A 15,549-nucleotide genomic window follows, 5' to 3' on the forward strand; every position below is an offset into this window, starting at 1 on the left:
GTAATTATGGCCAAGGATAAGAAGAAAGGTGGCAAGAAGGCAGAAAAATCTGTACATTCTCCTGTTCCTACACAAGATACTACAGCTGAGAGTAGTTCAACAGAGCTGACAGATTTGCAGACCCTAGTGAATGGAGTGGAAGAAACACAGGTGAATCCAGTGATATTGGATAAAGAACCAGAGGAGGTAGAGGAACATCCAGTCCAAAATGTTCCTCAATTCTACGAGGAGCATGTTCTTTCTCAAGTTATTGTAAAAAGGTATGCTCGTTACAAATACATCAGTGAAATCAAGAATTCTTATTTAGGTAACTCTGGTGTACCCAGTGCCGTACAAATATGGATTTTACTCTTGATTTGAGGCAGTGAATCAGGTTATTCAGACCTAGTAACTGTGACATCTTACAAGACTGATACACTTGGAATCCTGCTGCCTTCTTGCATCCGAGAGTGTTGCTGGTGCTCTGTGCTTGCCAAAAGCCTCATTCTTTCAGTTTGTTCACCTATGGTGAAGTTTTGTCTAAGTATACAGACAGGGAAGAAAATGTAGCTCTGTCATTTAATGTTCAGTTGTTGCTGCCTTTTAGTGTTCAGGGCTGCTTGTATCCCTTGAGAATATCCTAAACTGAGGAAACAGGTGAATGGCACTGTTAACCAAATCCTTTGGTAGTTCAAGGGAACTATATGTAATGTTTCACATGCTGATCAGGTTGCCTGACTGTAAGTTAGTAAATGCTACCAATGTGCATTGTTTTCCTAACTGAAAGAAATACGGGTCTGAGGCAACACAACAATTCCGTGAAATATTACAGGAAAGGTGCAAAAAAAATTGGAAATAATTTTGTAGCTCATTTATCTACACAAGATGCAATAACTGGCCTCTGTGTAGACCATGGTAAATTAAAGGTCATTTGTTATATGTCTGTTGTGATTCAGGTCTACTGGCAGTGACTTGAAATCTTAATCTTTAGTTTGTTTTCCTTGTAGATATGAAGGTGAAAAAGTCCATGGATTGTATGAGGGTGAAGGATTTGCATATTTTGAGGGGGGAAATACATATAAGGTGAGTGTATAAATTAAAAAAAAAAGTAGTAGTGGATCAAGTTCTTTCTCTAGAACAGGCAGGCTATTTCTTTTAATGTAGTTGGAGGTTGAGCACTTAGAATGTGTAAGAATTGAAAGCTCTGTTGGTTTCTGGCATTAAAACTTCATTTGAAACTAGTAGTTGGAGGGGAATTAATATGTCATAATTTAAAAATCTTATAGTCACTGAAGGCTTCAGTTGTGGTAAGAATGAATTTGCAAATGATGCCATTGTCTTCATTTTGAAGGGCATGTTTTCTGAAGGGCTTATGCATGGACAAGGGACTTACACATGGGCTGATGGAGTGAAGTATGAGGTAAAGTGCAATTTAACTTCTAACTGAACACAATTACAGCCAATAAGATGTGCAAATTCAAGGAAAGTACGTAAGTTGCAGTAATTGGTACAGTATGGATGGCAACTGCAGACCTATGGCAGTGATTTCAGTCACAAGCCTGACTTCTTCCATATAGCTGGGGAACAGTGAGTTAGTTTTTTAAATATTGTCATTTAATCTTTTAGGGAACATTTGTTAAGAATGTGCAGATGTTTAATGGTTGTTATATGTGGAGTGATGGCAGCATTTATGAAGGATCAGTCAAGAATGGAGTTAGGCATGGATTTGGATTTTTCAGGAGTGGTACTCGTCCTGTTTCTTACATTGGCTATTGGTGTAACGGCAAAAGACATGGAAAGGTAAGTAAGAACACCAAATGAGAGCATGGTCTTGGGTGACTGCCTTCTAGAACAGCATGCACTCTTGTGGAAAGGTTTTGCAAAAATGTTTTGTGCCATTGCATGGTCTTATGCTATGTAGATATTAATTTTTCTTGAGGATCTTCTCTGAAGTTGTGAATGCTAATTAAAACAATTGGGATGGGGTTTTGTTTGTAGCAGAAGAGATGAATGGTATCCTTAAAGGGTAATTGGCCTATTATGTGGTTTGTCCTTTATGCTGCTCCAAGTAGATGGTGACAAAGTCAAAACTGATGACTGCATCAGTAGCCACGTAACAATAACAGAACAGTTAGCTTCCCAGTAATGACAAAGTGATTCCACTGCTTAAATATGTTAGGCAGACCAAGTGTGATAATTACAATTAAGATTGCCTTATCTAGTGTAAGCAACATCTAGTTCCAACTTTTGAAAGGCAAGTCGTGCTTAGTTATTTGTCTCCGTTTTGTGCATCCAGATTGAAACACTCTTCTGGGCCTGACATTTTGAACACTGATGCTCAGCATGTGAGGAAAATCCATTCTAATCACATGGTTTTGTATTCTGTGTCACTAACGAGACACTGAAATCACACAGGCTGCTGTGGATGGTCACTAGTGGAATGGTTTGTCCAGTTTGTTCTGAGAGGAAGCTATCAGATAAAGACAGAACAATTAATGCTCTAGACCTGCTGTTGGAAGTTGAATTCCGAATGAGTCAGAAAACTGATCTACCTCAGAGTGACTACTGTGATTAAGTTGCCAAAGTTAGCTCTCTGAAAGTATTTCCAAGTGGTTTGAAAACATGGTAGACTTTGATGTAATGTAATACGATTTTTTTTGAACACTTGGTCTTTTTTAGGGTCTTAACTAACATTCATCAAAAGAGGTTGCTTTTTTATTTAATTTTATCACATCAGTTGCTTTCAGTACAGTGTCTCAAAGTAACTAACTAAGAGCGTGATTACATGTGTCATAATTTCTATGCAATGTTTTATTGATGTAGATTAATATTTAAGTATTTAAATTGACTATACTGTTTGTTTCAGGGTACCATTTATTATGATCAGGAGCATACGTCTTGGTATTCAGGCGACTGGGTAAATAATGTCAAAGAAGGATGGGGAATGAGATGGTAAGCATGATAACACTTGTTCTTATCTTTATTTTTTTTATTTTACATATATTATTATACAGTTTCTCCTATTGTTTGAAATGGATACAAATGCTACCATTTCATAGTATTGTGTACTTTCTGCAGTGGAATAAATAATTGTACAAAGTGCTTTATAATAATAAAATAGACCTTCTGTATAACTTACATTTTTATGTTGCTTTATTTCTGCTGATCATTCCCACAAAAGAATGTCTAAAGACAAAATCCAAAATCAGCTTTGGTAAACCACAAATCAACATTTAAAAACAAATAAACTCAATTGTTTTGAACAGATGGAGCTGCTTTCATGAATAAATGAATTATTTGTGGAATTATATATAAAGAAATGTTTTGATTAGCCATGGTGAAGACTCTTTGGAAAAAAAAGAACCAGTTAATACTTTTATAGTGATTTGTAAGTTAAAAATAGGAGGTAAACAGTGGATACAATCAAACCTCTGTATCCGTGTCACAGTGAGCCAACTTTCAAATTAGTGCTTCTATTTAGCATTAATAAATGCTAAATTTATTAGCAATGAGGTCTTGCATAAACCTTGCCTTCGTAAGATTCACTTAGAATTCAGTGTGAATGAGTCATTAACTTTTGTTTTCTTGCAGCTATAAGTCTGGAAATATCTATGAAGGCCAGTGGGAGAAAAATGTACGTCATGGAAAAGGAAGAATGAGATGGTTGACAGCTAATCAAGAGTATATGGGACAGTGGGTGTATGGCATACAGGTATTAATTTCTTCCCCAGCAACCTCTTTAGTTTAGCATCTGTCCATTACTTTAGTAAAACTAGATAGGGAGTTTTGTGCAATATCAAAAGAGCTTTGTATTTTTGCCAGTTGAGATATTGGAAATATGCTGTTTATTTTAAGTTGATTCTCATGTTAGCAATATTCAAGTTGTTAAAAGGCTTAGTCTTACGAAATCATAATTCTCTAATGGAAAATATAAGCCTTTTTAACTTAAAAAAAGGTTTAAAAAGTTAAACGTTTGTGATTATACTTAGCTTGAGACATGACTTCAGCAGTGAGTATTTGCTTCTGTGTCACCTGTAAAATATTAGACAACACTGTTCCCTCCTGCAAAAGTTTTATGATGGAAGGAGAAGATTTCTGGCATTTTCTGTTCCTTCCAGTTACTATTCTGTTGGAAAAAGAATGTGAGCTACTTCCTCTTCTTTTCACTCTGCATAAAATTGTTGAGGAGTCCAGCTTCTGGAACATTGTGGCTTTCTGTCTGGCATGGTGTTCCTCACCTGGCTGTTCAGCATTACAGTCAAAAGGATTCAGGCAGGAAGGATGTCTTTAAGGAGTCCTGTTGGTAGAGCTTGCTCAAATATGTGTTGATTCAGTGTATCCTCTGAGCACTTCTCTCATGCACCTTTGTAGAATATAGTTCTATGAATGATTTGAAGTACTGCAGCTATCAACTGGGTGCTTCTGTTTGAGAGAGTTGCCAACAGTGACTCTTAAAGATGCCTAGGTGGTTGTGGTTTTTAAAAGTCTGGACCTGTAGCAATAGTAGCTCTTCTGGTGACATTTTTTTTAAACATATAAATTTTTTTCAGCATGGATATGGCAACCACATATGGTTTTCGAAGCGAATGCCTGCATCTGAATATCCTTCAAGGAATGAATACATAGGTGGTTTTGTAAATGGGGAACGACATGGACATGGGAAGTTCATATATGCCAGTGGAGCAGTGTACGACGGTGAATGGGTTTGTAATAAGAAGCATGGCAAGGTGAGTATTGACAAGTAGTAAGGAAAAACTACAGACAACAGCAGAGGAGACTGTTCTGCTCTGTGTAGTGGATCTCTAGATTTCTGTATGGAAAGCTACATTCAATTTGCAGTGTGGATGGAATCCCAACATAAAGGGCAGAGTCCACTGAAAGCAATAGGAGTCCTTCCGGGGACCTCGCTGGGCCACAGATTTGACTCTCTGGTTAGATGTCTGTTGTGTGTATAAAGAAATATGTTTTACTGTGGAGATTTTCAGTGCAATAGGTGCATCTTTATTTTTGCAGTGGTTGGTCAGTATTTCACTTTTACACTGCGAGCTAATGGATTTCAAGCTATCCTTGCACAGGGATGTTCTCACATTAACAGACTGTTTTAAAAAACCTGTGAGCAGAGTGCCACATGCGCAAACTAAGGATTGCAAACAAGTCTTTCTATATGGGAGGGGAAATGTGTTTTCCTCAAAATACTTTTCAAAATCAAACAGATATAGAGGTAATCTTCCTCCCAGCGGTGTACTTCAGTTAACGGATGACAATGTACTTTATAGAAGACGGTCGGAAAAATTATTTTGCTTTATTTTATCTCCTATATTGCATTTTAGCCAAGATTCTTAAAAGGAAATTTGATTGAGAGCACTAGTGTTATTTTTTCTGATCTTTGATTTATATTTATATTGAAATTAATCAAATTAATCTGTCTATAGGGCAAGATTGTCTTCAAGAATGGTCATGTTTATGAAGGAGAGTTCATAGAAGATCGTATAGTAGAATATCCTGCTTTTCGAGTGGATGCAATGAATGCGAAAGAGCTGAATACCATTTGCACAGGAAGTAATTTTGGCACTGGTAAGCAGTGTAAGAAAACAAATTCTACTCAGTTCACATTTTGTTGTTCCTTTATACCATAATGTGAAGCTGTTTGTGCTTACTCAAGAGCCAGACCTATTTCTTCAAAGACCTTTGAGAAAGATGGGAGTTATCTTAATAATTAATGATTTTTGCTCCCATACTTCTTGTTTCCTGTACGTGACGCTTTGAGTTGAGTGACACATCCACACTACATCTTGTAATGCTTTTGGAACAGTGTTGTCTGAAAGTTTCATAACTTCTGTAACATCTGAATTTCCTTTTGGCTAGGGGTTGGATTTGACAAAATTACTCTTCAGTTTTTATGCTGTTGACTATGAAATCTATTCCTCACTATAAAGAAATCTATTATTCTCAATTTGAAGTCAGTAAGATAAGACACAATAATATATGTTTTATTTTCCCTGTGTGTGTTTGAATATATATGTTTTTAACTTCATTTTAGTTTGTTCTAATTTATTTTATTTGCATGGTAGAAAATATCACAATCATTAATGGCTCAGAAAATACTTCTATTCTGGGATCAAATATTGAGTTGGATATATCTTCACTGCTTGACTTGTTACCAAGGGAAGAGAGACATGAAGAAGTAAAACAAGTAAGAGTCTACTGTTAGATATTTTCAGTTTTCCCCCACAGTGTGTTTCATATAATCTTATTTCTGGTTTATTTTTATTAAAGTAACTCTTTCCATTAAAGAATTATTTGAAAATCTGAAGGCCATGAAAACAGAAAAGCAAAAAGAATGAATAGACAGTATTGCCTCTTCCTGAGCTTCCACTAGGAGACAATAAAAAAATACGTTAACAGATCTGGAAGGGCATTCAACAACTACCTTTAGCTGCTGTGAGTTTTGTCTGCTGACAGAGACTAACTTATTTTTATCAGTCACCAAAAAATATGTATTATAACTACATTTGAGTAATGTTCTCATGAACACTTAACCAGGGATACGCTCTTCAAAGTTACAAGATCAAAAGCATTATATGCCCAGTTACAGGATCAATACAAGCTGATCCCTACTTGCTGTGAGATGATGCTGAAAATGTATCCTGCTTTATTTAGGTAGAACTTGCTGTGTTGAGGCATATTACAGAACTGAGAAGAGTTTACACCTTCTACAGTGGCTTAGGCTGTGACCATTCTCTTGACAACACCTTCCTCATGACTAAGCTCCAGTTTTGGAGATTTCTGAAGGACTGCCAGTTTCATCACTCCAACATAACTCTTGCTGAAATGGATCGGATATTGAGCGGTTTGTATTTCTGTTGCTCAGCATCTAGAATCTAGGAATTTTAATAGTAAGCTGTGGAGAGTTGGAGTGGCAAGTTATACTGGTAGCTCAGCTCTGGTAGTTAAGTGGCCCTGAATGAATACCTCTGTGCCTGGGAGTTCTCAGTGTACGCATTAACACTTCTTCAGGCACTTCGGGTGCTTGGGTGAGAGCACTTCAGGTGCTCAGGCGAGAAAATGCAAAATTAAAATACCACTTAAAAAATTGTTCTGAAGAGCCATCTGTTCAAAAATTGTATTCACCCCTGGTCTTGCCATTACTATTATATGTAGTTTTAAGAGGTCTGAGAAAGAGAAGTAGAAGAAACAACTCCCTATTTGTTTTTGTTTTTTCCTGTGCTCTTGATATTGTTTTGCATGTGGTATGGTTTTGGTTTTTTTTTTTTTCTTCTATAGAGCCAGTTAATCAATCAGTTTCATTGAGACCTGCAGTGGGGTGCACTGCAGTGTCCCTACTATGTGAAGGGTCTAACTCCCAACTTCGCTTCCCCTTTTATTCCTGTGTGCTGAGTGGATGCATTTCTAGAAAGAGGGAATTTGATAAGATTCAGCTATAGGTGGACGGTTCTCCCTTGACCTGCTTGTTTGGAAGTGGTGCTGTGTCTGGTCTGATTCTTTCAGGAGCAGTGTTACACTGGGATAGGTAGAGATGGAGAGGATAAAAAAGGCTGACAAGTCAACATGCCTATAAGCGTTTTAATGTACATGATAGCAATAGAGATTTATTTTGCCAAATTTTTTAGGTGATAAAACACCACTTGAGGAGATACATTGTCCACATGAGACACTGCTGTTCAGAACCTTTTTATCTTACCTTATTCGTCTAGCATTTCATATCTATCATGAAGTGCACAAGTAAGTTTCATCTTTCAGTGAAATTTATTTCAGTGTAATCAGTTTGAGTCTTCCCAGACAAGAGTATTTTTGTTTCAACTGTAGAGAGAAAGGTCCTTATCTGCAGAAGTGTTTCTTAGAAATGATGTCCAGGAATGTTACTCCTGCTGCCTGTCGTATCCAAGGTAAGTAGTGGTATTTCTTCTGTGCTGTGCAGAATTTATCAATTAGTACCACATATATCACAGTTTTATTGTAACTGTTATTTTTTCCCAATTAATTTTTAAAGGTATCTTATTTTCTGAAGAAAGATGTACAGTTTTTGCCATGAGCTACGTTGACAAATGCTGGGAAATATACAGAGCTTTTTGTAGACCGAGTACCAAACCTCCATTTGAACCCACAATGAAAATGAGGCACTTCCTTTGGATGTTGAATGTAATAATCTATTTTTTTTTTTATTTTGTGTGATTAGATGCACTTTATTTGTTTAGTATATATGAGCATTTAAAAATACTCCCTGTGGCTTCTGTACAGTTGAAAAGGTAGGTGCAATGTTATTTGTACAAACTGTCCAACAAACATTAAAAGGACAGTTGTTCTACAGAAATTATTTATGTGCTTTTGCAGGATTGAATTCTGATTTCTTGCTTGATCATTTGAAATAATAAAATCTTAGACAAATGTGTTTTAAGGGAATATAAATATTTTTGCTGGCTTTTTTTTTTTTTTTCCTCCAGCCTGTAAAATCTATATATGAAAATGTCTTACTGGTAGAACTCAAAAGACTGGAAGCTTTTGAAATAACACAGTAAACCATTTTAATAATAATTTAATATACTGCAAGATGAACATGATATTCTTTACTAAAATTCAGTAATTTAGGGACAGATCAAGATTACACTGAAGCTAGGGAACAATTCCCATTGATATGCCTGGGTTTTGGGTCACTGTTTAAATGAAAAAATTAACAAAAATATTAGATAACAAAATCATATTTTTTTGTATTTTTATTTATGAGCTTTCACAAGTTCTTTCTTAACACTGTTTTTGTAGTCTAGGAAAAATTCCCATTGACTTCAGTAGGGCCAGAATTCAACTCTGTTGTTAATTACATATGTGGAAGTATCATTTGAAACCACTAGAAATTTTGACACAGACTTTAAAGGGAGTTGGATTAGGTCTATGTGGGAATGCCTTAAGTGCTGTTAACATGTAACATTTACTCTTACCCAGGACTTTAAACTTCTCAGCGAACAATTAACTGCTTCAAGACTTGTGGAAATACTTGTCAAAGATAGTCCCTCTCTACATGATAGCAGTAGTACCAACCTGGAGCAGGAGGTGTGTATGGAAAAAGACATCATAGTTCATTGCTATAGGAACAATTAAAATTACTTTTAAAAAATGCTGCAAATACTGTCCTGCTTGCTGCAACAGGAGGAAAATTAATTAATTTATTCCAAAAAAATAGAGAGTACAAACTTGAGCCCCTATTTTTGTCTTCCTTTGTTCTGCCTATATCTTCTAGTTTAGCTCATGTGCTTATGTTTTGCTTATTATCTTACCCTTCTTAGTACAGTCTCAGCATACCTGACCACGCAGATAACTCCTTAAGAGTGCCGTAACCCAGAGAGTGAAATACCATTTCTAGGAGACTGCTGCTAGTAATAGTGCTGTCTGTGGGGCAGTTGCCTGGCAGTGTGTGCATACAGTGATTACACAGGGATGAATCTCAGCACTTCCAGCGGCCAAGGCACGCACTGGAAGTGTTGAGTCAGTAATTAAGATGTGAACACACTGATCCTGAAAATCTGGTGAGCCAAGAAACCTGATTAGTGATGTGTGAAGTGCTGCCACCTCAATGAGGTCGAGTAGAGACTGTAGAAGACAGTGCGACCTGACAGCTGGCCTGCTATAGAGGGCCTTCACCCTTAAAGAATTAGCTCTTACTTAGCGACGGTCTATTGTAAATGACATAATTGAATTTATTGTTTTAACCAGTACCTGATAAACTGAACACACAGTGTAAGTTCTACTAAGAGATTCATTACACATCCATTCTTGGGGTTTCTGGAAGCATCGTATGCAGTTAAACGTTTTAGGTAATAGCAATAGTTGTGTGTTATTTGCTAGATAAATTTCTCGTAACTCCAGATAGAGCAAAAATCTATGCAGTATTTTATTTCAGTATGACTTGTGTAAAGCGTAACACAGTATATCACCTGAATTTTTTGAGCTGTTTTCAATTTTTCTTCAGAAGAAGGGATGTTTGAGTAGATAAATGAGGCCAGTGAGGCTTCACAAGCAATCACTTTTGAGTTCTTTGCTTGCTCAGGTACCATATGCCCATTAATGAAGGGATTTTGCAAAAATTAATGAATTAATCACTGTGTGTGTTTTTCTCTAGTTGGTTTTTCTTGAATTTGTTGAAGCTCTTCTTGATTGTGCATTGGTGTATGTTACCAGTGATATGATTAAGGAGCAAGTAGACCATGGTGATCAGAAAAGAAGGAGCTTTAGAATCGAGGGTCTCTCCGAGGGAACCACAGATGAGTCTCTGTCCCCAGAATATTCTCTGTCGCAGGTAAAGTTGATGCAGATGTGTTAAATAGTATTATATGTCCGTGTAGAGGGTGAAGTTGGGCCCTGCGAATGTTCTGAGTTTCCTGAACACAGAAACCAATTTCCTCTCTTTTCATAAACAGCCATTTGATTGGGTCATTCTGCTTTTTCTGTTTGTTGCTACCTTAGATTATAATGTCAGTATAGACAGTTTTAACACACTTGCACATTTTCCTAGATAACTATAAATACGCATAAAGTACTTGCAAGTCTCCTGGTGGTCGAAGGGGAAATGACAAATTGGTTGACTGGTGGAAGATATGCCTCTCCTGCTTTAAGTCTAAAATTACCGTGTAGAAGTGGCATTGCAATTGTTTTACGTTGCAAGACTTGCTGTTTCCCAGGAGTTAAGCTATGCTCTCTTTTTGCTAAACTTCTGAATAAAGATTTTGTAGGTTGTAAGATGCTGCCTGTGACACTGGTGCAATTTAGATGCACAGGGTAGTTGAAGGCATGACTTAGAATTGTTATTATTCAGAATTATGCACAAGATGAAAGTATTTTTATTAATTCAAAGAGCATTCACGAACACCTAATTTCACAGTCTTTGTAAGCCAGTAGTGCCACTGAGCACCACCACTTACCATTCTCTGTCCCGTCGTTCCCATCCTATGGAACCCATTCGTTTGCATCACTGCAAGCATTAATGCAGCTGCACAGTGAAATGGTCCAGTTAGTCAGATATTCCAAGACTAAAAGAAAATCTTAAATTAAAATGTATTGAACGTAAAATTCTTCTTGTGTTTACTTTTTATTAGTGCACTTCCAGCAAAAGTTTAAGTGGTACAGACATAAATGATGACATTTCTGAGGCAGCTGAGCTTTACACTTCTTCACGGTTGTCTTCAAGCAAAAATGTTGTATCACAAGATGACATAACGAAACACGAGGTATGTAAAGAGCCCACACTGAAAGATGGAGCAGAGGGTTTGCAATTCATGGGTGACAGAGTGGCCACGGTAGTCTTAAGTTTTGAAAGGGACTAGAATTTCATCTAATAGTAAATACAATGTGTTCCTGTGCCTGGTTACATGTATGAGCCTAGAAATGGTGCATTTCCATTGTTAACAAGGCATTTGCTCCTGTGCATACCCTCAGCTATTGTTATTTAGAATATTGGGTGGTATCTTCTACGTTAACTAAAGCAGTGGTGAATAAAGCAACAGTTTTATCTGTATTTGCAAGGTGGGGAGTGAGAGGCTGAGAAGGGGGCAAAGAGATTTAGAAGCACTGGGGAAAGGTAACTGCAATATAATTCCTAAAACACTTTTCAGAATTCTTCTAGCAAACTTTTCACCTTCAGTGCCTTTACAATTTTGTATCCAGTGTATGACTACAATGAGATTCTCGATATTCCAAGAACAAAAATGGATTGTCTTACCCCTATAACCCAGGGTAACATAGTAAGGATTATTGTTTTGTACTGGAATCGTGGAAATCAGACAGAGAATTTGGAAACTGCCTGACTTTTACAAAATATGCCAACACTTAGAATTGTGTTTGACCCGAGTTTTTGTGAGACTTTTACTGTCACTCGTCTGAAAAGAGTGGCATCATCAGGCTGCAGAAGATGCTTGGGATGACAGTTGGAAAGAGTTCAAAGCATCCTTCTCAGATATACTCTTGAATGTTGTTCTCTCCTTTTCACTCAGTGTAATTCCTGGAATATATTCCTATGGTCAGGAACAGAAATTCATTATTGTTTCCTCAGGAGCAGATGAATAATAGTATGTAGAGCAACATGTAAGAACAGAGGGACATGTCTAAGAACAGGAGCTTTCATTCTCTGTACTTCTATCTTTCCCTGGCTCTGAAATAGGATAATCCTACTTCCCTGGCTGGTATCAAAGGTAAGGTGTTATGACCAATTTGCTAATACTGGAAAGTGTGAAACACTATTGCAATTTAAATGTTTTGAAATAGGCATAATTGCAGAATGCATTTGGTTGGCAGAATGCTTTGGAGATAGGAATTTGCATGACTCGAACGGACATATGATTTCACTTTTTAATTTGAACACAAGTCCAGGCATTTAGTAACTGAATTTAAAACTTCTTGCCAGCCACTGGGGCCTCGTGAAGACAGAGGGCATCCTTCTCAAGAATTTCTTCTGGGTGAGTACTGTAGTTACCATAAGCATCTATAAGCAGCGGTGCTAGAGGAGATACTTTAAAGATGATTAAACCAGTAGGTGATCATTGAAACAGCTGGATGTATTGCAGTTACAAAGGGTAGCTGCATTCAGTTTGGCAATTATGACAGGGTTTATGTTTAGCTTTCCACGCCTGCTATACACAGATAGCTGGGCAGGTTTGAATCTCTGAACGTTTTGTGGTTTTTAATTATGTTTTAATTAGCTTCTAAGCTATCACATTTTCCTTAAAAATAACTTAAAGGCTTTTTAAAACTAAATTCTTCCTGTTCTGTCCCACTCATTTGGGCATGGAAACAGGAGGTTGAACTCTGCATTGTGCCTTCATTATAAACAAACTTTTAATCAGTACAGAAGTATTTCAACCACATGTTTAGCTGTAAGGTCAGATGACAATTTATATTTGTTTGTGCTGAAGATCAAACCTGATACTTAATGGACAGAATTACAGACTGAGCACTTTTAACTTTCTTTCTTTGCAATATCAGATACTGTTCTCTCGTTTCACACAGCTCATGGAGATATCAAAGGTGTTTCATCATTGTTCAGCTTGGATGCAGAAAAAGAACAAGATGTCTGTTCAGCAAAGAAGTTGACAGGTAAAGCAGTCCTACTGTTTTAAGACTTAACACAAAAAAAATCCCTTGTAGCTTGAATTGCAAAATTTTAATTGTATATGCAGATTTCTGCTTGTCACAAGAGGGCAGTAAATGAACATTAATTCTGGAGGAAGATTTTTAAGGAAAATTTTTTAAATAATTTTTTTAAAGAAAATTAAACTTAATAATTAAATGAGATATTTAAGTACTGACTTAAATAGCTTCTGCAGTTTTAAAATGCCAGATTTTATTTGTAGGGCATCTATAAGCTGTGATTTGTATTTACTCTGTGAGAAGCTCAATCCACAAGCCTGCCCATTTTTTTTTAATGATGTCTTGGACAAACAAAAGGTATTACTGCTATGTCTTGCTTATTTTACTTAAGAATTGTTATTAATGGTGTGCCACCATTAGCTGGGATAAGATGTCTTAATACAGGCCAGCATTCATGCAGAAATCAGTAAGAGCATTTTCATATGTTGAGGCTAGTAACCTTTTTATACCATCTCCCTTCTATCTGATTAGCAGATCTCCTGTGGGTTGTTTTTTGTGCTTGTTAAATGTTTTCTACAGATAAAGAACCCAAATCCAAGAACATAGGTAGACAAGGATCTTTGTGTAGTCATCAGCTCTTTCACTGAAATCTGATAACTGAGAAGTTACAGATCTGAAAAAACGTTGTTTCTTAAAGAACCAGCAGATGGGCCCTAGCCTGTTTCCTGACAGTCGCAACAATTGGATGCTTGCATGCAATTCTGTTCTTTCAGGTAGTTATGCTTGTTCCTCCATTCCCCCATGCACAGGAGTCATTGGATACTGAACTGTCACCAGATAACTGCAGAAGACATTTATCATAGGATTAAAGGGGAAAGTTCATGTTCTTTTGATGCCATTCCTTGGGACAAGTCACTCTGGAGATGCACAAAAGGGCCATCCCCTAACTGATGCAGTGAAAGAAGTTTCTCACAGTTGTCATCTTCTGCACCATGCAGAAGCCAGACTTTCCCATTGCAGAGTATCAGATCTGAGATGTTGTAGTCCAGATGGAAGTGCCCTGCTAAATAAACATGTTTAATTTACGTGTTGCAGATGAACCAGAAGCAGCCAAAACTGAACAAGATGAGGAATTTAGTCTGTGGATGTGTCAGGTGCAAATCTTTTTTACAACTAAGTTCTTTCCTGCCTACCAACATGAAAAAGTGCTGAGGGAAAAAATAAAAGAAAATCAAATACAGGATGCTGAATTAGCTGAGCTGAGAAAGATCAAGGATGAGGAGCTGGCAAAGTGAGTGTTGTATCTTATGTTGAAGTACTGTTATTTCTTATATTCCACTAACAAAATTATTGAAAATGAGAAGTGTGCTTTAATAAAGTAGTATAGCATACTGTAACTGGGAAAACAAACTCATCCAGGTATAAGCAACATATAGAATATAACTCGTGACTTCTCTTACTGTTGGGAATAACATACAAGCTGCTTTCAGGTTACACAGCTCTTAACTCTCTGACATTTCCTGGCACTTGAGCCCTGCTCTATGTAAAAGTAGTTAAGATGTATTTTTTTTTTTTGCATACTCTAAGAAGTCAGTCAGACTTGAAGCGGTAACTAGGCACAGTTTCTGCTTCTCTACAATACGACAGTTTATACTGCTCATACTGTGAATAGAGCTGGAGTTGCTTAGCCAGTATAAATCTCTCTTCCCCCCTTCCCCTGCTTGCAGTACACTAAATTTAAACTTTGTTCACTCAAGATTTATTGCTGAAAGAGAAGCAGAAGAGGCAAAGAAGCAAGAAGCAGCTGCAGCAGCAAAAGCATCTGACTCCCAGAGTGCAGATCTTAAGGAGTTAGAGAAGTCTGTCACACAGTTAGTACCCCCTCCGAAGGAAAAGGCACCCACTGTAGCACCCCCAGCTGCTACCAAGGTGCCCGCTGGCAGAAAGAGTAAAAAGAAATAAATCTTCTGATGAGAACTACTGAAGCTTCAAGTAAGTACTCTTGAATAAGAAAAAAAAAAAAAAAAACAAAACACAACAAAGGAACCACACTTGCAGTAAAGTCTAAAATAAAAGTATGATACAACTATATGCACAAGAAGCGTGGGTTTCAGAGGGAAACTGTCTGCTCTTACACCAAGGGTCTTGGGAAAGAACAGTCATTTACATGAGTGTGACCCTTTAAACAAAACTGTAACAGAAGTGAGTATTTGACTTGCACCTAAAAATTCCCTCAGTGGTAAGTTGATCCAAGAACTGGTATCTTGTCATGACCATACATCCCAATGACATGGCTTCTGCTTAAAACATGGTTTATTTGACTGAAATACTGCATAAAAACATGTACTGTAAATCAGGCTGAAGCAGGAGCTGCAAAGAACGGGTCAACCTAGAAAGTTAGTTGTTCAGGGGTCTTTTGTAACCGGTCTAGTTTCACATGGTAGAAAACTAGGAGAAAGTCACACAAGGATGCAAAGG

The 15,549-nt window shown here is 37.1% G+C and overlaps 1 protein-coding gene across 1 annotated transcript; it reads left to right on the forward strand.

Moving 5' to 3' along the window:
• The first annotated feature begins 6 nt into the window (after positions 1-6).
• LOC137675958 (radial spoke head 10 homolog B-like) lies at positions 7-15,033 on the forward strand. The gene is made up of 19 exons (XM_068422321.1): positions 7-260; positions 987-1,062; positions 1,331-1,399; positions 1,606-1,779; positions 2,846-2,931; positions 3,571-3,691; positions 4,530-4,706; positions 5,412-5,553; positions 6,051-6,172; positions 6,640-6,829; positions 7,611-7,722; positions 7,807-7,886; positions 7,991-8,139; positions 8,938-9,045; positions 10,112-10,288; positions 12,389-12,440; positions 12,967-13,077; positions 14,167-14,362; positions 14,829-15,033. Exons 1-19 carry the CDS (start codon positions 7-9, stop codon positions 15,031-15,033), a joined length of 2,601 nt encoding a protein of 866 aa, XP_068278422.1.
• Positions 15,034-15,549: the final 516 nt, after the last annotated feature.

Source organism: Nyctibius grandis, chromosome Z (assembly GCF_013368605.1).
Source record: "Nyctibius grandis isolate bNycGra1 chromosome Z, bNycGra1.pri, whole genome shotgun sequence".
Lineage (NCBI taxonomy): Eukaryota > Metazoa > Chordata > Aves > Nyctibiiformes > Nyctibiidae > Nyctibius > Nyctibius grandis.